At 48.8% G+C, this 23335-nt stretch overlaps 1 protein-coding gene and 1 non-coding gene across 3 annotated transcripts in view; one reads left to right on the top strand and one right to left on the bottom strand.

Annotated features, from left to right (window-relative positions):
- The window catches only part of MAP3K21 (mitogen-activated protein kinase kinase kinase 21), a 46885-nt gene that overhangs the window by 3034 nt on the left and 20516 nt on the right, over window positions 1-23335 (bottom strand). The window contains exons 5-9 of one of the 2 annotated variants that reach the window (XM_039850335.1): window positions 16733-16973; window positions 9372-9488; window positions 2244-2394; window positions 1854-1951; window positions 788-1333 (exon numbers count right to left, since the gene is read on the bottom strand). In XM_039850335.1, the coding sequence (XP_039706269.1) occupies window positions 788-1333; window positions 1854-1951; window positions 2244-2394; window positions 9372-9488; window positions 16733-16973 (1153 nt within the window). The remainder of the gene's footprint in view (window positions 1-787; window positions 1334-1853; window positions 1952-2243; window positions 2395-9371; window positions 9489-16732; window positions 16974-23335) is intronic. The other variant, XM_039850336.1, reaches the window with a different exon arrangement.
- On the top strand, window positions 2487-2605 carry LOC120592654 (5S ribosomal RNA). Its single transcript, XR_005650182.1, has one exon. It is a non-coding gene; the product is annotated as a 5S ribosomal RNA (ribosomal RNA).

Genomic DNA, 23335 nt, shown 5'->3' with positions numbered 1-23335 from the left:
TAAAAAGGATGGTTAATACGATTCACTTCACTTTCAGATTACGATTTGAAAAAACTAAAGAAAACAGGAAAGCAGTCAGGTTTTTACATGCTTGCCCTTCCCCTTTGTGATTTATTACCACTAGCAAATAATTATTGGCTTATAATTAAGAGAAAAAGAGTGGTTTCTTATGGGGTGATTGTGCTAGGATTTCTCCTTGTGCAGTTATAAATTACTAATACTTCGCCGTATTACAAAAGAGCAATAAACCCAATTTATCTAAAGGGAATGAACAATAATCTGAAAAAAATCACGTCTAGGCATAGTCTTAAAGAGAAGAAATTACTTTCGGTTTTACTATACTTTGCAACCATCTAAAGTGTAAAATGTTCACGTGCATCGTCGCACCTGATGCTCAGGTGTACGAGGCGGGAGTGATTACCTCCGCCTCGCGCCCGCTCAAGGCCATCTGCGCACAAACTGCGCAGCGGGGCGGGGGACGCAGGAGTCAGGTGTCCCAGGGGAGGCTGGACCCCCTGGCCGTCCCACTCGTGATGGGTTCAGATTTGGACAAACGACCTGTCTTCTCTATCTCAAGGGACACGCCCTTCGCGTTTTCCTTCGCTGCTACATATCGAAGTCACCGAAAAGGAATTAGACTTTCCCCAGAATTCACGTAATAGTCAAAGCCACACGACAGAGCAGGGCGAAATTCGGGGATTTACGTGAACAGCGAAAACGAGCCTGCAAATGCAACGACTCGTCAGCCATCCGGACGAGGTCGCATCGCCACCGCAGCGCCACCTACGTGGGGCCTGAGAAGCGTTTCCCTCGGACATGCTCCGGCGGTGACGCGCCGCTCTGGCCCTCGGCGGCCCGGTCCCACGGCTCTGCGCGGCGGCGGGGCACGCGTCCGGAGCGGGCACCTCGGGGCCCCGGGGCGCGCAGGCGTCCGGCGGGCCCGGGGCGGCGGTGGCCCCGGCGCGGGGCCGCGGCGCCCGCGGGAAGAGGCCCTCGCGCTTGCGCCTGTCGTCCCGGGGCGGCGGCTCGTCGGCGGCGCGCGCCGCGCGCAGCTCCCGCAGGTCCCGGCCCAGCGCCACCGCGGCCAACAGCGCCGCGCAGCCGCACAGCGCGGGCTCCGTCCGCCTGCGGGCCCCGGGCCGGCCCGCCGCGCCCGCGCCCCCGGGGGCGCCCTCGTCCCAGCCCTCGGCTTCCGCTGGGGCCTCCCTCTGGCCGTCTCCGCCCGGAGGGAGGTCGGCGCAGGCCGGCTCCGGCCTCGGCCCCGGCCCCGGCAGTCCCGTTTGCTTTGGTTTTCTGTGTTCTGGTCCATCGGCGGGGGGCGTGGCTTCCTCACCTGGATAAAGGTACAAAAACACACGTGTAGTAGCATTGTACAGTAACCATCACCTAAACTGTACCGTACGATAAAGCCGAAGTCTAATAAATATTCTGAGTCAAAACACGGTGGCGCCCTCTGCAGTTTAGCGGACGGTTCGCCCAGGGGGCCCCCAAGGAAGGGGGCGCCCCTGTCGGGGGCACGAGCATTCAAGGCCCCTGCGCAAGAACCCGCAGGGCCATCTGCTGGCTCCTGTCCTTCAGGAAGCGGTTCTTCACGAGCACGGAAGATCAGATTACCGTAGAAACAAGACAAGTCATCAGGACACAGAGAGGCGCACACATAGCCACACGCCCTGTGGTTTAGCGGACAACACGTGCCTCTTCCTCGTCCAGGTAAACGTGACAGGCCCGAGACCCACAGCTCGCCGTGCGTGAAAGGACAGCCATGCATCAGATCTGCGGGTGCCAAAGGGTGTTCCCCAGGCCGGCCAGCTACCCCGGTCACCTGTTCGAGTCAGGCTTCCTGAAGCACATACCTGGCTGGTCCACAAATAATGATACCAACGGCATGGTTTTCTGATTTTTTATTAAGAGAGTTGACCAAGGACTGTTGCCATCTGAGAGAGGTCTTATTCTACAAGAAAAGATGTTTATTTTAATACAGCACAACCACATGACAAATTAGGTTTTGGTTTTGAAGAGCTAATAAAGCACAAATAAAACCTCAAAATGAGACAGAAAATAGATCAGAGAATTTTTTAACTGCTTAAATAATTTAGTATGATGAACTCACCCTAGAAATTAATATTCCGATATCTCTGTATTATTCTAATATTTTTTTAAAAGTTGTCAGGTCATTGTGATATTTAAAAAACACTGCAGTCTGTCACAGTACACAGTGGAACCACCAGATGTCACACACATACCTTTCTTTGCAATCAGTTCTTTCCTTCATTTGAATTGAGCTTGGTCCCCAGGTACGACCCTTTTTCTTGAAATTCCTTTTTACATCTTCAAATTCTTCTTGTCGACAGACCGTGTTCCTGCCCCAAGTCTTATTGCTTTCATCTGAAGTCACTGAACAGAGAGCATTGGTCATTAATTAAAAAAAATTTCAAGTTAAATGAATCAAATCAGTTGTAAACTTTACTTAAAATATGTAAATAATGAACTACAGCCACGCCACCCTGAACACGCCAGATCTCGTCTGATCTCAGAAGCTAAGCAGGGTTGGGCCTGGTTAGTACTTGGATGGGAGACCACCTAGGAAGACCAGGTGCTGTAGGCGTGTAAAAAAAAAAAGTAAATAATGAACATGAAAACAACTAAGGAGTGATTTTTTGCTCTACCAATGACAAACTGCTTTCTCTTATCATAAAAATAGCAAGAACCATGGAATAAATTAAAAGATAGAAATTCGAGGTAAATGAGAAACAACGATTTCATTCTATTGGGGAGAGGGAGAGCCAAACTGAACATTTAAAACTAACGTAGTACCCTAACTTTTTAATCAAACCAATTCGAGTTTTGAACTTTAAAGATATATTTTAAAATTATAACAGGCCATTTTTCATCAGTCATCAGTTTCGCTCAGTCATGACAGCAGTTTGGCTACAGAGACCTCTGAAAATCTGAAAATATTTTAACAGTTTCCCCAGTCTAGTCTTTTCTTCATCGTCTCAGCGGGAGGTTTATATTCACATTTAATATAATGACACGTTTTGCTGACACACCGATATGCTGTCCCTCCAGCCTCAAGTGTGCTTACAATTGATTTGGAAAAAATGGTCACTGCAAAAAATGGCTATTATTACTATACACATAGAAACATAATCCTGTAACATACAAGATGTTCTAAAAACACAATTAAAAACATTATGACATATGTATACTCTGCGGCCACATAAAAAAACAAAGTTCATGTAAAACTCATATACAAGGTTCATGTAACACATATATAACCCATTTTCATTAAAACTTAAGTATTTATGCATCTGTGTACATACACACATACAGAAGTTTTTTTAAATTTTTTCATTTTTATTTTTTCAAGTATAGTTGAAATTATAATATTAGATTCAAGTGTTTTGAACTCTGCATCTGGTAGATTGCTTGTCTCATTTGTTTATTCTCTCTCTGGAGATTTCTTCGGTTCTTTTGTTTGGGACATGTTTCTGGCTGCCTACTTGTACTTGCTTCTATGTATAAGGTAGGACTGTTATGTCTCGCAAGCTTAGCAGATTGGCCTTATATAGTAGGTGGGCTAAGGGGCGAGTGGCACAGTCTCTCCTGGTCACCGGAGCTGGGTGCTCCATGTGTGTCCCTTGTATGGGTTGTGTGTGCCCTACTTTGTAGTTGAGCTTTGGTTCCTGTTTGTTTGTCAGTGGGAAGGACTGCCCCTCGGGCTGATTGGTGTGAGGACCGGCCATGACTACAGTGGAGGGCTGACCCCATAGAGCAGGATTCGCTTTAGCAGGCCTCTGGTGCCTGCCCTGTCTGCCCTTTGGGTGTGTCATCCTCAGGTGTGACCCTGGGTGGTGCTCTGGCTCAAACCAAAGCTGGCCATTGGGTGGGCAGGCCGGGGCCTCACAGGCCCTGCCACAGGCCAAGTTCAGCCGTAGCCTGTGCCCTACCTGGGGCCACCTGACACGAGCCACCAGGCAATCTGCAGATGGCCGCCACCCACCCTGGGCTTGGATGTCCTCTGGGAAGCCAAACCACAAACTGAGGCTGGCTGCCACTAGTGCCGGGCTTGGGGCTGCTCAGCGAGAGGTACAGGGCACGCCGAGGCCAGATGCTGTTTGTTTAGGTTTTGTGAACCTTTAAGAGCTTTTAGCAAAGTCTGCAGCCTGAGCCAAGACAGGCTGTTTGTATGGAGAAGCCACAGGTAGCGGCTTGGACGGCCTGCACGTTGGGAGGGGCGGGGTCTCAGGGACTATCTGGGCGGGGCGAGCGGTGTCAGTCAGGCTGGTGGAGACAGACATGGCGGCCGCCTGCGTCCGCACAACGCGCGGGGGAGAGCTCGGCACAGGAACCATGGCTTCCGCCGGCACTGCTGTCTGGGAGGAAGCCACCCCTCCAGCCCTCGCCCTGAAGCCAGACAACTCAGTCCCTCCCTGTGTCCCCGGCGCTGGAGCTCAGAGCGAGCGAGTCCGTCCGCGGTGAGTCCATGGCGGGCCCGTAAGGGAAGCGTCTGCGTCTCCGGCCACCTTCCGTGTCACTCAGCCACCGTCCCCGCTGGCTTTCCCAGCCAGACGTTGTGGGGACCTCTCTTCCCGGCACTGGAGCCCTGGGCTGGGGAGTCTGGTGTCGGACCGGGACCCTTCACTCTTCCGGGGGGACATCTGCAGCCGAGACTCCTCTCCCGACGCTCCGCCGCCACACGCAGGTGCGGGACCAGCCCGTTCCATGTCCACGTCCTCCTGCCAGTCTCAAGGTGGCCTCTGCTGTGTGTCCCCAGTTGTAGGGCTTCTGTTGTCAGGCGACTCCCAAAGACAGCTGCTCTGTAGTTTAGTTGCGATGTTGGCGCGGTCGCGAGGGGAGGCGAGCCCCGCGTTTCCCTGCTCCGCCATCTTGACCGGAAGCCCAGAGAAGTGAACAAACTTTTACTCAAGTGTTCACCTTTGAGGGAGAGAACTGCTTATGTAAAGAGGGAAATATAACTTCTTTATATCATTTCTTTAAACTGGCATTATGGGTGAAGCTCGATTTGTGAGTTTCAATATTTTCCACATTTTAAAATGTATGTATAGATGCGTTAGTGCATTTATCTACATAGCATGTGTGCATGACAATCCTGAATAAGTTGCTCACTCTCATTAGGAGCCTTACAGTAGAATTAGAGAGGAATGGGTCAGCAGCCTTCATTCCCAGGAAGGAGTGGCAGAGTGTGATGGGAAAAGCTTTAGGCTGGGGGTGATCAGACGTGAGTGTGTCTCAACTACAGTGCGCCAGCCGCCAGCCCAGGAGCCAGCAACGGTCTCTCAGCTTCGGTTTGTTCGTCAATTAATGTTTCAACATTAGTTGAACTTTTACTGTCCTGGGAAGGGGATGGTCAAGGGTCCGTGCTCTGGAGCTGTGTTCGAGTCCAGTTTCCCCACTTCATAGCTGCTGAGTTAGGTCAAGTTCATAGCCGCTTCGTGCCTCATTCGGGAATCGCAAGAGTATCTACTTGATGAGATTGTTTTGAGAATTAAATGGATTAACGTATGGAAGTAGCTGAGAACGGTGCCTGACGCTTAGCTGCTGATCACTGATGTTAACTGTTGTTATAATCGTGGGAGGGGCTGGGTCACAGAGGTCTCTGCTTTACGGAGCTGTGGCTTACCGCCCGCCCCCTGTAACCCAGTGCCTGCTCCTCGTCACTCCACTGAGTTAGCAGAGCTCTTTTGGTTTTGCTTGTTAAGCAGATTGACGAGTAGGACGGGGTGGAGCCGGGGAGGGCTCCTGACATTCAGCTTGTCCCAACCATCTCTGAGGTTCCCACCCACTGTGACACTCTGTTACTGCTGCGGTGGCAGCAGGTTCCCAAAACAACAGGAGGCTGTGATTGACTTTCCACCACCTGATTCTCCTGGATGGCAGGGAAGAGGTGGGCTTTGATTTTGCTTTAAGACATCGACCATAAGACGTACCCCGAAACCTGAAATCCCCGGAGGATTAGTGAATTCTACCGTTTCTCATTCTCAAAGAGAAGTGTGCCTTAAATATAGCATCATTTAACAATACCAGTCATGAGAGTAAGCCAAAGGAAGCAATACTAAGAAAAGATGGTAAGAAAATATTTTGTGCAAAAATCAGAAGGTGTTCTCTTTAGCAGACAGAGATTCTCGGGATGATGGTGAAAGACCCACGTTTTTATCCGAAGTCCATCCTACCCTGTAAGGCCCTTTACTTTGGCATTCTTTAAATAGTCTTTGGGGCTAATCTCTTTGCTGCTCAAGTTCACCGAAATGATTCCTGTCTCTCTCGATACACATAATTATTCTTTGCTTCAGTTTCAGAGGTTGTATTTTGCTTCTCACGATGCTTTCATAATCCGTTTTTCTCAAGTTTACCATCTTTGGTCCAGGGAAAACATGCCAGACGTTAACAACTCATAGTGAAAAGAAGTTCATTCCCGAGTCAGGTGTGCGTCTAAGTGCACCCTAGTCTACCTGGGAGGGGCAGAGACTGCACGGTGGGTGTAGCCAGTGCTACAAAAGGCAGATGGCAGTGAGAGACTGTAAGGCCACACAGAGCTTCAGAACAACAGTAAAAATGACGACCGTAACGACCGTCCACACACGGAGCTCTTGCCACGTGCCAGGGGCTGTTCTAAGCGCTTTATACCCACCTGACCCTTTACATCCGCATCCTGTGTGTGTCACAGGCCGTGGAGCCGGCTCCCGGCGATGCTGTGACAGAGTGAGGCCCACAATGCCCTGTGCTCGGCAGCCCTGCTCGGCTCCCACACAGAACTGCTGCAGAGTGCATCCCCAGTTTACAGCAACGGAGCCCGAGGCAACGAGGCTAGGGGCCTGTCCAGAGTCACGGCACAGGGGGCTTCGCGCCCAGGCAGGGTGGCTCCAGAGACCATGCTCTTAACTGCCACACGACACTGCATCGTGATGACAATGGGACACCTGTGTAAGCTAGTGGCCAGAGGAGACACAGAAACGAAGCTGTTGGGAGCACCTGGGTCGGAGAAGAGTACCACGACTCAGGCTAAGCACGCGACGGAACGGTCCGCACACGCAGAGCTGGGCCTCTCTGGAAGACCTGACTTCCGGCGTTTCCACCTGTCACCTCAGAGCGGACGCCGAGGACCTTGCTGCTCGGGGGCAGTGGGCACGCTCCCTCAGCGGCTTCATTTCAACCCCACAGGGATTCGATTTCGTACAGATCTTGGGCCTGGCCAGTCTTATCCAGATGTGACTTCACAACTGAAGGATGAGAAGTAAGCCTGCCACTCACTGCCGGTGGGGATGAGACATGGAACGGGCACTTTGGGCTGTTGGTGGGTTTTACAAAAAGGACCACGTGATCCAGGCATTGCTCTCCTTGGTACGTAAGCAAAGGAGCTGAGAAAGTCCGCACAAAAACCTGCTCACGAACGTTGACAGCAGCTTCATTCACGGCCGCCAAAACTAAGACTTGGAAACAACCAGACGTCCCTCAGTGGGTGACGGATAAACTGTGTTCCACCCGGAGAATGGAATATTATCTGGCACTAAAAATAAATGAGCTGTGAGCCATGAAAAAGCAAAACGGAGGAAACTTCAATGCACGTGGCTCAGTGAGAGAAGCCAATCGGAAAAGGCCACATGCTGTGTGGTTTCAACTCTATGACATTCTGGAAAAGGCAAAAACACGGACACGGTGGAAGGATCCGTGGTCGCCAGGGCTTGGAGGGCGGGGCGGTGAACAGGGGAAACCCAGAGGATTTTTAGGGCAGCGAAATACTCCGTGCGACATTATGTGCCGTATAACGACGTTCTGGTCGACTGACCGCATGTGACAGGGGTCCCGTAGTTTATAATCGAATGAAAAACGCCCGTCCCCTAGGATGCCACCATCATGACACACATCGCATGACTCTCACGTCCGTGGCGATGCTCGTGTAAACAAGCCTACTGCACTGCCGGTTGTGCAAAGCGCAGCACGAACAGTTACAGGAGGGGCCGCACCATCCAGGTGTGCACACGTGCCTCTGTTCACACAACGACGAAACCGCCTAGCGAAGCGTTTCTCAGAATGTGTCCCCACGGGTCAGCAGCACAGGACTGCATAATGGCGGATGCATGTCACTGTACATCTGTCCAAACCCACAAAAAATACAACGCCAGGGGTGAATCCCAGTGTCAACTGTGGACTCTGGGTGACGATGACATGTCACCATAGGTTCACATAAGCTAATCTGCCTGTCACCTTTGCACTGGGAGAGACAAGCCTTGTGCCTTCTGGTTCCTTTAATTAAGCCTTTCCTCTATCTGGGCAAGGACAAGGTCCGAAGTGTGGCGTCGTGAAAAGCGCTTTCTCGGAAAGACTAATTATAAGAAAATGATGGTACTTTAAGGTCTAAGATTACGCATTCATTTAGATCGTTTTCCTTTAACTGTGAAGAGACTGGGGTCCTGGAGCTTCAAAAAAAAGTCCGCCAGCGCCAAGGTTTCCTTACCCGCAGTAGAAAAAAAGAAAAAGCAAAAAGCAATCGCTTGCAGGCCTGAGGAGAGAGAATATTCTTTGGAATTTCGTTCTCCAAGTCGAGATGGGGAGCAGCAGGTAATTAAGCGTGGTGGGGAAAGGCGAGGATGGGAATTTACTGACCCAGCAACTCAGGTGCGTGGCCAGACGAGCCACGTCCACGTCAAACGCGCTCTTTTGCTTAGCCTGCTTTTGAGGTTTATTTGGACTCGCCTTTAAAAATAACCGGTCATTTTATTTCATGCCACTGAACTCTGATTCGGGGGCTAACTGAACTCTGATTCGGGGGCTGACTGAACTCTGATTCAGGGGCTAACTGAAACTCACCCAGCGCAACGGCGACAGGCAAATCAGCTTTGTGGATTCAGAAAGGCCGACCGCTCTTTCTAAAAGAAAAATACTACATGGCGTTTTGAAGTTCTAGGTCGGTCAATACTGACGAAGTTAAAGTTAAACCTCAGAGAGCAAAATACTTTTTTTTTCTTTCCAAAGCAAGGAAAGAAATGCAAGTAACCTTAAGTTCCTGATTTCATTTTTCAAAATATCCGTAAACATGCCCGTGGTAGAATTAAGTTATGCTAATTTTGTATCCAAGTGTGTAACTAAAATGTCTCAAGATACGGCATTTCACTCTCTACTCTGCGGCCTGCTCGCATCGCGAATTGGGTAGAACAGAAAAATACTGTGACCGTAAGGAAATTAGATTAAGGCACGTAAGGCTAGATTTTGTTTTCCAAATAGTCGTGACACCTATTAAATGCCATATGCTTAAGTTATGAAACCATGTCTGCTTGAGCCGAGCCCTGGCCAGCTGCTGATGGCGACCAGCACAGCAGCCCTGAGCCACGCGGCGGGGCGGGGGCGCTTACGCTGTATGGCGCGGAGCCGGGGGAGCACCGAGGGGCTGCTGGGCGGGCTGGAACTGCGGCTGTGCCTCCGTCTGTCCACGCTGGGAGAGGCCTGCACGGTGATTTTGTGCTGGAAATCTGGTGGATGTGAACAAGAGGAAGAACTGAGATTTCGCGGTTTTATTTTCGCAGCGACGTCTTCAGTGCGTAGCCAGAGAAGCAGAACGGCCAGGTGGGAAGAATGAGGTGTAGCGCAGTCTGTTTCTGACGCAGCTTCCGTTCGGGGTTCAAGTCAGTCGATAATGATTCGGTCTGTGTGTCAGGTACAGTGAGACAGTGACACACACGCACACGCATCACAGGCATGCACACACACGCACATGCACACACACACACATGGACACACACATGCACGCACACATACGCCATAACAAGCACATGCATGCGGACCGCAATACAGGCATGCCCGCACATGCATCGTGACTTGTATATGCATAAGCGTAATTATCTGGCTGCGCTACGCCGCACACCTGACACCGCACACACAAGCCGCCATGCATTACGCACACACACATGCACACATCACACAGGCATGCTGCATCATCACGCGCATTACGCACACATGCATTACGTAGTAGCACGCATTGCGCGACACACGCACATGCACGCGCGCACGCACACACACATGCATGCACACACACATGCACACACACGTGGGCGCACAGAAGAAAATGAAGCGAAGCTGCACAGGTACCTCCCGTGGCACAATCCTCTGAGAAGAGTGACCACCATCGTTCAGTCTGAAATCGTTAGAAACAAACAAATGGAAGACTCTGGATTTCAGTGCATCCTGGTGCTGTCACCAACAAAATGGACCTCAGACCAGTAAGGGGCCTACCTCTCCGAGCCCGACGCCTCGGCCGTCACGGGAACGAGCCCGCCCAGGGCTGCGATGGCGATTAAAACGGCGAGTGCCGTTCGTGACGGGGCGCGGGACACGCATCGTACTCCCACAGACGGGCCGCCCCGCGTCCCACCGAGCGTCAAGACCCGGGTCTCACCGCTCGGGTTTCGGTTCCTTGGGAAAGATCCCGCGTCAAGTCAAACTTACATTGACCAGATTTTTGTGCTTTTCCTCCGTCGAGCTCTCTCTGTTAGTTTAATTTTCAGACCCAGCCAGGTGCCCTGTGAGGGTCAAGGGAAACCTCCTCCTCCCCCACAGTGGAAGCCTCTGTGGTCAAGGCAGTGTACCGTCGCCCAGCTGTAAGTCGGGGCGTTGTCATGATGAAGCTATGCCAAGAAGCATCGGGACATGTGAAGAAAGCGTTAACGTTACTGGAGGGAAGAGGAGAGTGTCTGGGAAAACCTAGGAAACTGTCAAAAAAAAAATACTGAAAACTCAGACGCAGGTAAAGGAAATTCCTGGGCGTCTTCAGTGCAGCGCCGAGGTAACCTGTGATCGATCTACTGACTGGGCTGTTTTTATCCGCAGTAGGGGCAGAGGTTAATGTGTAGATTTTGTCTGTTGATGATGCAAATCATTTCTGTCTGGCGAAAAAGACAAACCCAAAGGCTATGGTTTCTTGCCATTATGGGCATTTAACCAGGTCTGTATTTAACCTAGCAATCTAATCCTGACATTCCTTTGTTAAATGGCCTGTAAACACTCAGCTCCCCCAACTTTTATTTGAACCAACTGTAATTGCGTCCCTCATTAATTAATGATTTGAATAAGATCTTCGATACATGTTCATTTCATATTTGCAAGAGAGCTAAATGTTACCTTTTTGAAAAGTAAACTTTAAAGAACTTTAAGGAACCACCTGGTATTTGAAGCGAGAAGGAGCTGGAATTTTGTAGCTAGGACAGCTGCCCGGTTATTCATGCTGGAAATATGAAAAATTTTCTTCTCCCTGGCCCTCCCTTCCTATCCAACACGAAGTAGCTTGTGAATTCTGTGGCATATATCCTTCTCAAAGTTATAGTCGAGAAATTTATATCCTAGGTTCTGGAGTTAGCTGACTTGGATATTAAACCACAGTTTACTAGCCATGAATTTTGGGAAATCAGATTCATGTCTCCGAGCACCTCCCCGCCACCATGTCAGGCTGAGGCTGCGACACTTCCTCGATCCATCCATCTTCCTGCATCTACATTCGGCCCCTCTGGTCTGCCTCGCGGCAGCCAGATGCATTTTTAAAAATACATGCCCGACCAGGTCACTCCCCTACTTAAAGTCCTTCAAAGGCATCTCGTGATTCTTAAGTTACAGATCAAAATCACAACATACTGTACAAGCCCGGGGAAATCTGAGTCCGCTCCAGCTTCATCGTGCCCTGTTCTGTCTGTCGCCCGGGTCTAAAGCTGGGGTCGCACACTTTCTCTGTAAAGTGCCACGTGGTAAATATATCAGAGTTTGTGGGCCGTGTGGTCTGTCACAGCGACTCGACTAAGCCGACAGGGTGAGAAAGTGGCCATCACAACACATGAGTGAGTGAGTGCCAGTACGACTTTGGATGCTGCAATTTAAATTTCACGTAATGTTCATGTGTCAAGAAAGAGTCTTACTTTCAAGCATGTAAAAGTGTAGAGACCATTCTTAGCTCGCCGGCCATATAAAACAGGCTGCGTGTGGCCCATGGGGCGTGGTTTTGCTGACCCCTGGTCAAGCCACACTGACCTCTGCTCAATTCCCGGAAGAAACCAGCCCCTCTTTGCCCGTGGCCTCTGCCTCCTGCTCCCCGCATACGTGGTAAATTCCTACTTCGGGTCTCAATTTCAACGTTACTTCTTTAGGAATCCTTCTAGAATCTCTTTATATCAGGTGACATCTCTCTGCTGATCACTGTCATATGACTTTTCTCTCACAGCAGTTAATAATTATAGCAAGAAAATAAGTATTTGCTTAACTATTAGCTTCAGGTTTACCCCTCCCCCCAACACGACGCCAGGTCTCCGAGGGCAGGTGCCAGTGCGGTCTGCACACGGCTCTATCCCACCCCAGTCCCAAGGGCAGAGCACCTCACTCATAAAGAGCATCTGTCCAGCCTTTGCTGAGTGGCTGTTTTCCTTGGTTAAGATTATGAGTGACGTGAGGGCAGGAGCCGTGTCGTTTTATCCGGGTCATCGCCAGCACGTGGCAGAGCCTCCAGCGCGTGAGGAAGGAGAAGACTGTGAAGTTTTGCAATGGGTTCCAACTGGCGCTTAAAGTTAACGGCTGACAGATAGATGGCAGGGCGGAGGGTGGTCTGAAAGACCGAGCAAACGAAAACCAGGTGCCAGGTGCCAGGTGGGGGGCTTCTGCCACCTACCAAGTAAGAGATCATGAAAGGTTTGGCCAGGCTCAGTGACTTAAGTGAAGAATGGCAGCAAACGGCTCAGGAGACGGGATGGCTGACTGGTGTCGGGGTGGGGTGATGGCCAAAGGAAGAAACATTCTTACCCACAGACACAACAGTTTACTCTAGATGGAAGAGCTTTATGAAGGATCCCCTAGCCCTGTGACCGTCACACTCACTGGAAGCAAATTCTCCGTGAGTTCTCACGGCAGGAGGGCTGCAGCCCTGGCTCTTGCGGCTTCAGACCTAGAACACAGACCCAGGCCAGTCCTCTGCGTGACCAATCATGGGGAACAGACGGAGGGAGAGGGGACCCTAAGCAGAGCCCAGGGACCAGCAGGGGACATTCATCAGGCCAGAGATGGCAGCACACACACAGGCTGGACTTGAACACCAAAGACGCGCGGCGCTCATGACCGTCCGCAAGTCTAAGCTGTCACGGTGGCTGGGGAGGGGTCCGGGGAAGGGAGGCCCGCTCTGTGTTTTTGTTCCGTGTGTGTGTGTGTGTGTGTGTGTGTGCTCTTTCTCTCTCTCTTTTGAGATAAATGATGTATAACATCAGTTCCAGGTGTACAGCATGATGATTCGATATCTGTATACATTGTGAAGTGGTCATCGCAGTAGGTCTGGTTAACACCCACCACCACACGGACTGACAATTCTTTTCTGCGATGAGACCTTTTAAGATCTACCCTCTCCGCAACTTTCGAGCATACAGTACAGTGTTCTTACTTAGAGTCGCCGCGCTGTGACTCATACCCCGGGACTTGTTTCTCTGGAACTGGACGTTGTACCTTTGACCCCTTCGCCCATCTCACCCCTGCCCGCTCCCCATCAGCGGTCTGTTCTCTGCATCTATGAGCTCAAATGGGGGTTTTTTTTTAGATTCCACATATCACTGTTTAGGTTGTAAACATAAAGAAAATACTCTTTCTTATAAACATCCCCGTGAAGCGAGGAAAGGTCGATTCTGTCCATTATACATTTAGGAATGTGGAAACTGAACTGCCACGTGACCCAGGCTGCTGTTCGGTGTTCTTTGTCCTCGAAAACAACTGTTCTCAAATTATCTGCTCATAGCAGGTTATTATGTGGTCCGCGGGCTTTTGGGTGAAGTCTATACTTGTATTTTTATTGGGAATATTTGTGTTTCATTCAGGAAATCCATGTAGCCTCAGAGAGAATAATCATTTTTAAACTGAAAGCAGTAGTAGTCTTTAAAGAATCCTTGTGAGGCGTCTGCTTCCTCTCCCCTACACACATACACACGCCTGCTCTCACGCTCGCACACGCGAGGCAGACGAGCCTGGCAGGCTTTTGGAACTTTCAAAGTGGTGGCGGTTAAAATGCCAGTGCTGTAGAGAAAGACCAGCTTTTAAAGGTTTTAAAACTTCTTCGCCTTGTTTTTATGCTCAAAAAACACAAATTTGGTTTGAAATAAACCTAATACAGAGGCGGTGACATAAAGTGATCACAACTTAATAGCTACTGTGATCATTCTTTTGCTTTCTAAAAATTCCAAGAAATTCTAAGAATTCACAACATATCATTTAAAATCTCTTGTCTTAGATTATACCGTCTCATTTCATAAGCATTTATTTTCCTTATTTGGTAGCCCATGAAGGACTGCCAGCAGGAATAACTACATTTGAGTTTTCTAGCAATAAGTTAACGCTGCCATCTATAAATAGTCATAAAAGTTATCACTGGTGATTCTGAAGGACAAAATTACAATAATTAAATAACTATTCACATTTCATAACAGATTTTTGAAAGCTCTTGCGAAACAAGTCTTAAGGGCCAGTTTGTAGGAGTCTCAGATATGTTTCTGAGAAATCGTGAAGCTAGTTATAAAGGGGGGAAAATCCTGCGGAAGGGGTTCAGTGGTTCGGTATGCAGAAAGCACCACCGCCTACGGCACGTGTCCTCCCTAACGGCGTGGCGTACCGTTAAGTGGTACTAAAACCCGGTAACTCCAAGGATTTTCTAGATGATAATATCAGAATCAGCTAATTCCCTTGAACTTAAGGTACGAATAATCACTTTCTCTTCTACACTAAGCAAAACACCTGAAGGGGGAAAACAACTGTTGTATAGTTATCATTCTTCTCTTTGAATCTTTGGATGTATGTCCCACTTTGGAACATAATGCGAGTAGCTTGCAATGCGTAAGGCGTAGGTGTGTGTAGTGGGGGTGGGGGGTGTGGAATGGGGGAATTCTACTGGGAAAAAGAGTTTCCATGGTGTTAACAGTATCACAACAGTGTAGCATCATCTTGCGGGCGAAAAAGGTAACTGCTATGCTAAATGACAGAAGCCAAATTTCATTCCTGCCAGATAGATGAGGTTATAGCATTAGATTCTTTGGGTTATATTTTAACTGTAATCTTTTACTAAGTGCCACCACATAAATAAATGTGTGATTAAAATGTCCCCTTTATTCTCAGAAAGAGAAAAAAAGCCAAATGGTACAATTCAGGAATGATATCGATCTAGCAAAAAGAGTCAAATATATTGTCTGCTTTGAATAAATGCAAGGTATTAGCCAAGAAAAATTTGAAAAGGAAAAAAAGATTGGAAGTTTGACCTCCGGAATCCTGAGACAGTTTATTTAATCTACCACTGAAGGTTAAGAACCATGGGAGCTCTTTGTTTTTTTTCTCCCAAGTTTATTTTCCTTCATTTTCGCATTACCCACACCCCCAAAGTTTCCCAAATGCGTCAACGAATAGTGGTGAAGATGACAGTCACAGCACAGATTAAAGAAAGATGGACCGGCTACGAACTGGAGACGCAAACCCGCATTGGGTGACTCTGCACTCTTCTGTCACCTCTCCCTGAAAGGAGAAGCCTCATGGTGAATAAAATAGACTCTTTAAAATTATGTCTGACGCACTGACAGTCCAGTGAGTTGCCCTCCAAGCTATACCTGGACTTAAAGCAAACATCAGAAGAGAACCTGGGAAAGTACCTTGTTCCTTTTCCCAGAGAGGTCGAAGGTAAAATGAATAAGGACCCCCTAGTCCATTCTCGCCTGCTCAAACCAAATAATCAATAATGTGCGCTGTTTACTCACGACCACCCCACACCGAGCACTTTTCTGATCACGGGAGGACTTGCACACTGACCTAAACGTCCTGGTGAGCTGCAGCCTTCCAGTGCTTTGTAATAAGTATTTTTTTACAGGACAACTTAGACATACCTTATGCAAAAACTGTCATTAATATCATTTAAGTCAAATTCTCATGCCATTAACACACATCTTCGAAAGACACTAGGACCCAAAATAGAGAGCTCGGTAGAAACAGACACACAGATAGTTAAGCCAGCTCTTGCTCTGTCACCATTCTTCCCTAGGATTAGAATTATAAAAAACGGGGCATTTGGTTTTTTCCTTAAATCAAGTATAAAACATTATTCAGAGCTTAATTGATGAATTAATATGTTTACTATTTTCTATTCTCTAGTTTCTCTGAACACATGCAATCCTTTTATAATACTGTCAGTGTTTCGAAAATATTTTTAAAAGCTTCTCTGGGTTTACCGATTCATTTTTATACCTAAAAGATTTTAAACCCACAAGGAAAGTAACTGAAGTACTGATCTATTTTGCTGAAGGCGCTAACAGCACCTTCAGTGTCCCAAATGGACTCAGTTACCACGTGACACTATTGATCCTTGTGGAGACAATAAACTTAAGGATGAAACAGCAATAGTTTGGTTGTCCTGGACTTTGGCAATGCCGTGCAGGGCTGGCTCACTGCAATCAGCTGAGAAGGAATTCTGCTTTGATTTCAAAGGGAGCAAATCGATTAATCCATAACAGAAAGAAGGCTGACGGCTGAATTCCCGGCACGCCTTACGCCACCTCACTCGTGGGAACGCATTTGGTCATCGCAGTCTGCCGGTGCATCGAAGCAAGAAACCGAAGATACTCATTTACGTCTGAGAATCTCATCCCCCACCCCTTCCCGGTGCCGACGACGCGGGGCCGGTGACGGCTGACAGACGAGCCCCCGGAGAAGCACGAAGACGATGCCGTACCTGAGGGCAGACTGATTCGGTGGCCGTCTTTGAGCTTTAATCGACTTCTCTTGAACTTGCCCTTCCTCTTCTTGACCTTGGGCTTCTCCTGGTTCAGCTGGAATATGAGGATGCTGAGCTCGCGCTCCAGCACGTCGATCTCGCGCTCCGCCAGCCGCTGCTCCCGCCGCCTCAGCAGCCGCTCCTGTGACCTCTGCTCCAGGGCGGCACGCGTCAGCTCCTCCTCCCGGGACCGCAGCTCCTGAGACAGAGGGACACGGCATCAGCGCCCAGCGGGACCCTGCTCCTCCTGCCTCCGGCCGCCCGTCACTCCGGGCCTCCCGGGGCAGCGCTGCCTGCAGTCCAGACAGCCCCAGCCGGGCCCCTGTCACCAGCTGGGCCTGAGACCGAAGCCTGGGCACTGGCCCCGCCTCGCTCTTTCGGTTTCGTGGTCCTCAGACAGGCATCGCACGTTTTAAACTCGACTTGAACAAGTGCCTCTCGCTATCTCGTGCCTTCGCGGTCGCCCGACACACGAAGTGAACATTAACACAGCAAGGACGACGCGCAGAAGCGGCCGACCCACGAGTGAAAGCCACGCGTTAAAGCTCGGCCGATTATAGGGATGATTATTCTCCTTAGGGACTTCTTAGGGCATTTAAGTCTCTGCTTAGATGTCTAAACATCTTGGTGGCCAGATTAAGGGAAAGAACAAAGCCGACGTGTTAGGAGTCGGTCAGAGGCCCGTCAGACATGAAAGCGAGACGCCTTGCAAATTACAAATCGACGGAAAATATATTTTATTTTACAAAGAGTTCTTCAGGATCCTACGTATTAAGGTGTGTGCATATACGGTGAATTAGCTTGTAAAATCCTCCCTGGGGACAATACTTCCTGATCAAAGTCTGACTTCCTCTCCGTTTCGTTTTGGAATTATTGAACTCTGAGAAACAGAAAATCTGTGAAGCGAAGAATACTTTTATTACTATTAGAAAAAAAATGATTCAGTAGTAAAATCGAGAACTCCACCAAGTTTTAAAATCGCACCCCCGCTCTCATTTCATTTCTGCAAAGTGTTCTGTTCTCTACCAGGGACATAAACATCCCCGTCAGTGCTGAGTGACTCTTCTGGGTCCCCGCCACCGCACCGAGCCCTCACACGGCCACCGAGGCCCTGCGAACTCGACTGCTCCGGACAAACGTAATCTTAGAGGAGCCAGGTACCACTTTATGGAAAGCCCGCCTTCTCGGGGGGAGCTGTGGCTGTGAGCGCTGTGCAAACATGTCGCACTTCGTACGGTCAGGCCACACCTCACACAGGCCGCCCCCGAATGCAGGCTGCGTGAAGAAACTGGTAGACGGGGGCTCATGGAAGACAGCAGAGCTGACCCGGAGCAGAAGGCCACTCGAGTCCACCGAGCCCTTGGCCTTTCAAGGACTGGCTCACGAATAACCGGAGGCCGGCAGCACAGTTATCATAAAGGAAAACAATCCCAGAAGACCGCTCTCCCACAAATAAACACAATACTATCAGGAGAGACTGGGGAGCTCTAAAAACAACCAAACAAATGTGTTTATTCGGATCAAACTAATTCTGAACTTAGGGTAATTCTACCAAAGTGAACTGAAATTCACCTTTGAAACACTCTTTAAATTCATTTTCTAAACTTCATAAATAAAATTGCAGGAGAAATAATTTCCTGAAGACCAATTGATATTCAAATCACTTCTGCTAACACGTACCACTGATTCTTATGTATAGAACCAATACGTATTTCTTCATTACACTATTCCGGATATAAATTACTATGTACTGCTTGAAAGAAAAAAAAGAAAAAGAAAAAGAAGAAAATGTTATATATTAAAGAAAAAACAAAAAAACAATCTGGACTCCATTACTTAACTGGTGGCTTCCCCCAACCAGTTTATCGAAATCGGAGATTTTACTGTAGTGTGTTTGGGGACACAGAATAATTTCCCGTCAACTTCCCAATTTCTAACGCATGACTGTCTGCCCTTTGGTGAAGACAGTGCTTTTCGGCGGTGTTGGTGTCCGTCCGGGTAGCTCTTGTGAAAGGAAATGGCATGAGGAAGAAATAAGGACAGCAAATTCGATCGGGCTTTTTGTGTGTTACTGCGACAGTAATTGAAAAAGAAACCATTTTTAATTCCGGGTCCCAAGCTAAAATGCAAATCCCCTTGTAACGACTTCATGAATAAAAGTCATACAAACGAAAACAAACAAACAAAACACTTGCCCAAGACTCATCAGAGAAAAGAGAGACAAAGCAGCCGAAGTGTTCTTCCCTCTGAATGAATTTTAAAACATTGAAAAGTAAAAACGTATGGGTATTAGAACCCCTCTGAATATTTTGAAATCATAAAGCACACAAGAAAATTCTTTTGCTTGCCCGCGTGCTAAGCAGTACCGTTTAACTGCTGGGCACAGGCCAAGCTCGTACTGGCAAACCCAGACTCCTGGCAGAAGGTGTTAATCATTAACGGTGACGTGCCTCCGCATGGTGGCCCAAAGACACTCTGTGCACAGAGACAGACACACAGACAGGCAGGCAGGAGCTCAGGGAGGCGCCAGTCCCTACGCAGGCTGCAGTTTACTGAAGAACACAGAGCACGCTAAGCCACTGTCCATTCATTCATTCCCAGCCTGACGCCGCCTGCCCTGAGCAATCGGTGAGCGAGAAAGCGAGCTAGAGCACGCACACTTGACGCCGGCAGACGACACGCGGTTCGAAACCTCTGAGCCAAAAAAAGGAGCGTATGTTCTTTAACTGTGAATCGAAGGCTCGCTCACAGGATACCGTGAAATGCTGTATGTCAAGGAACACGCACAAAAACCAGAAAAAGCAGACACCACTACAGGATTGCAAAAAAAAAAAAGGAATCTGAAGAATAGCAAAAGAGCTACCATAAAACTTCAAAGCAGAGAGAGAGCAGGGCTCCGCGCCCGAAGCTCGCCTTTGCGTTTGACACCCCACATAACAAGAATTAACTGACTCAGGCCGCGGACCGCTCCCGAGGGTGACAGCGTTCTCGTGACCTTGAAGGGTGAGGAGGCGGGCAGGGGCAGAGCAGTCCTAGGTGGGCGGATGGCAGCGCCCAGTGCTGCCCAGGCCGTCTAACGCCGGTCCTTGCTCTCCACCCGCCCCACTGCGATGGCTTCTGGCATGCCCCGGAGACAGAATACTGAACCGGGAGGGTGTGTCATGGTTTTTAGAGTCCCCTGCCATCCGCCTGACGTCGCGGATGGAGGGAGATGAGCAGTGAGCAGCAGTCTGCCGGCACTGGGCCGCCGGGCATCAGCAAGTTCTTGATTCTAGGACCACAAACTTTAATCCCCAGAGCAGCCACCCAAGCAGGCCTCCCTCTGAGCTCGGGAACAGCACGCAACCTGTTTCCTCCCGCATCTGCTTGAAGGTTCTTCCAGTCCTTGCAGGCAGCCCCCTGCACCCCGCAGCCCCTCTGCGTCCCCTTCTGTCCTTTGCTCAGACTCCCAAGCCCCTCTCCTGCCTCCCCGGTCACCCACGGGCCACCCTCCATATCCCTGAGAGGTTGACAGCCACGCACGACACCACGGGTGTGGTCTGAACAGTCACAGGGGGTTATCGCTTCTTAGGGTGCGAGCTCTATGGATTATTAGCGGTGTCAGGGTCTAAGGTCGCATTTGCTGGTCTTGTATTTTTAAACTCACAAAATACTGAAAAATCCAAGGAAGAGAGTGCATTACGTGTAAGTCTCCTACTTGGAAAAAATGAGTTTAGAAAAAAATGACTTTTGCAGCTTCCATATTTCTCTCTAGCCTTTATTTGTCATCCTTTTCAATTATGAAATATTTAAAATATACTGTAATTAGAATAGCAAATACCCGTGCACTCACCATCAATATTTAACGGGTGCTAATTTTTACCAGTTCTGTTTCGGGCCTGTGACACTGTCCTGTTTCACTCTGGTCCTACCTCCTCCCTCTTCGGATCCGCTGTCCTCAGGTTGGTTTGGGTCCTTCCCATGTCTATTGTTAGTCTTCTTGTGCATGTGAATAGTTCTGTTTTATGTGGTTTTATCAATTTACATAAATGGTATTTAATGTAACTATTCTTCCGCAACTCACTTTTTCCACCCAATTTTATGTTTGAGATTTATCCATGTGGGAACACGTAGCTAGAGCTCATTCATTTTAACTACTGGATAGACATCTGCTGCGTGAACACAGTAGCTCAGGTGCCTCTCCCCCCTATTAATAGATACTGGGGTTGCTCCCAGTTTTTCACTACTACAAACAATACTTAAGTGAACGACCTTAATTTCCTTGTGCACCTGTGTGGGAGTTTCAAGGATATATAACACGAAATTATATGCGTCTGTTATAGCATAAGATTCCTAAGAGGATCCATAATACTTATACGCCTTTAAATTCCTTTTTTACTTAATATAGTTATAATAATTATTAATATCTCTCACCTATTAAAATATGTATCAGGAGTATATTAAGCAACATTACTTGGGCTTATTCGATGTATTTATGTATTTCATGCCGAGTCCTTTGTTCAATGCTGTGGATGAAAATGACCAGGAAGGAAACTGTATCTCATGAACTTGTTATCTAGCAGAACAGGCAGGCCAAGAACTAAACAAGCAAATAATGAGGGATGACTTAGTGCCGGCCACGGCCGGGAGGCGCAGGCCCCTGTGACACACAGTTTACCTGGTGCAGCCGAGAAAGGCTGAGAACAGTGACTGTAAATGTGGGCTCCGTGCCAGAGAGGGGACAGCGTTCTCCACAGAGGAGAGAATGTGTACAAAGGTCAGAAGTCAAGAGCGTGGCATCGGAGGCACCGGCAGGAAGTCGGTGTGGTCGGGGACAAAGTGAGGCTCACTGTGGAAGGACAAAGGGAAGCAGTAAGGGAACGGAGCTGGCCAGGGACACAAGGATGCGGATTTGCATTTTAGAAAGGTCACTGGTGGAGGTGAGGGGACAGTTAGGGGCACAAGACCGGCTGCAGAGCCACCAGCTAGGATGCTGCTGTAGTAATCAGGTGACGTGAGGACACTGGCTTAGGGGAGCGCGTTACCACGGATGGTCTCTGTCGCATAGGAGACCGAGAGACATCTTCAGAGACCCGCGAGACAGGGTACCTACGAGAACAGCAACCCCATTGTCACAAAGGAAGGAAGGGTGAGCGGGAAGGCAGAGGCCGGGTGAGGAGGGCGAACGCCGCTCCCAGCACACATGCAGCAGTCACTACGTGTCTGCGGGGAACAAACTGTAACGTTGAAACGCGGAACAACTTCCCCAGAGACACGTTTTTAAATTCATTTTTTTTAAAAAACGGTTCGCACTTTGGGGAATACCCATGACACACGTTACTTTACTTCCCAGTTCGGCAAGATTCCAGCAGTGAGAGACTCGCGGGCAGAAGCCGGGCGCACACTGTCCCGTTGTCAAGCACGCTGTTACGCGGAGTAGCCCGAGACGTGCCCGCGGCATGTATGCGAACCCTGGCTTTTTACTCTTTGGCCCTGTCCTTCGCACTCAAGCAGGCCACCTGCCTTTCGTGCGACGGTCAGTGCGAAAGGCTGGAGGTGCGACGTGGACACGTACCACGTTAAGTCAAGGCCACTTTCACACGGGACAATGACTCAGCCACACCACGCGCCCAGGTTTCAGCGTCACGGACTAGAATCAACGCGTGGACTTTTTATTTGGCAAAGCATTGCTGCCTCTTTGAAAAGAATCGCAGAGACCCGGGGTATAAGAATTCCTTCCTGGACAATCATGTGGCTTTATAAAAGTTATCGAAAACTCGAAGTGTTATACTGGAGCCCGTTGGTCGCACGTACAACAGAATAATTTAAGCTATTGAACGGTAACACATTTCAGACCGTCAGAATAAACCTTGATTTATCAAAATGCCCAAGTACTCCAAAAATCTCTCTCAAAAAATAGGAGCTGCCACTGAACCGTGCCTTGAACTTGGGGTTCTTCAGTGACTGTTACCGGGCATTTGTCACCGGTCAAGAAGACCACGCCGGCCGACTTCGCTTCCCAACTAGTCCGCCTTCCGGTTAGGTGTGTCCCCATTTCCGATCTTTCACTTTCGGGGAACATAAATACAGCTTCAGCATGTTTAACTTATAGGTTTATTTTCTGCTTCTTAAAATATGTAAACCAACCAGAGCTTAACGCATCATATTAAAAAAGTTCAAAAATTACACATTTTCCCAATGCCTTGGAGGAAAAAAGGACTTTGGTGGAAGGACTAGCAGGAAAGGGGCGTCGGCAGACACGACTGGAAACAACAGCGGACTCTGCTTAGCTTCGGAGTCGTGCCGCCTGTAAGAACTCGAGACAAACGGTGACATCTGAATACTGAGTATTATACGGTATCCAAGAATTACTGCTGCTTTTTAAGATAATGATGGCAAGAAAGTTATTCTGAAAATCCTTATCAGTTAGAGATGTGTATTGAAGCATTTTAGGGTAAACTGGCAGGAGTCTAGGATTTAATTTAAAATACTCCAGTTTAAAATTAAAAAAAAAAAAATGTTAATGGGGGAAAGAAATGAAGAAAATGAGAAAATACTGACAATTGTCGAGGCCAGTTCATG

The sequence above is a fragment of the Pteropus medius genome, unplaced genomic scaffold (assembly GCF_902729225.1).
Source record: "Pteropus medius unplaced genomic scaffold, Ma_sr-lr_union100, whole genome shotgun sequence".
NCBI lineage: Eukaryota > Metazoa > Chordata > Mammalia > Chiroptera > Pteropodidae > Pteropus > Pteropus medius.
Note: the sequence above shows the minus strand (reverse complement) of the source record. Positions and strands in the feature narration are given on the sequence as shown.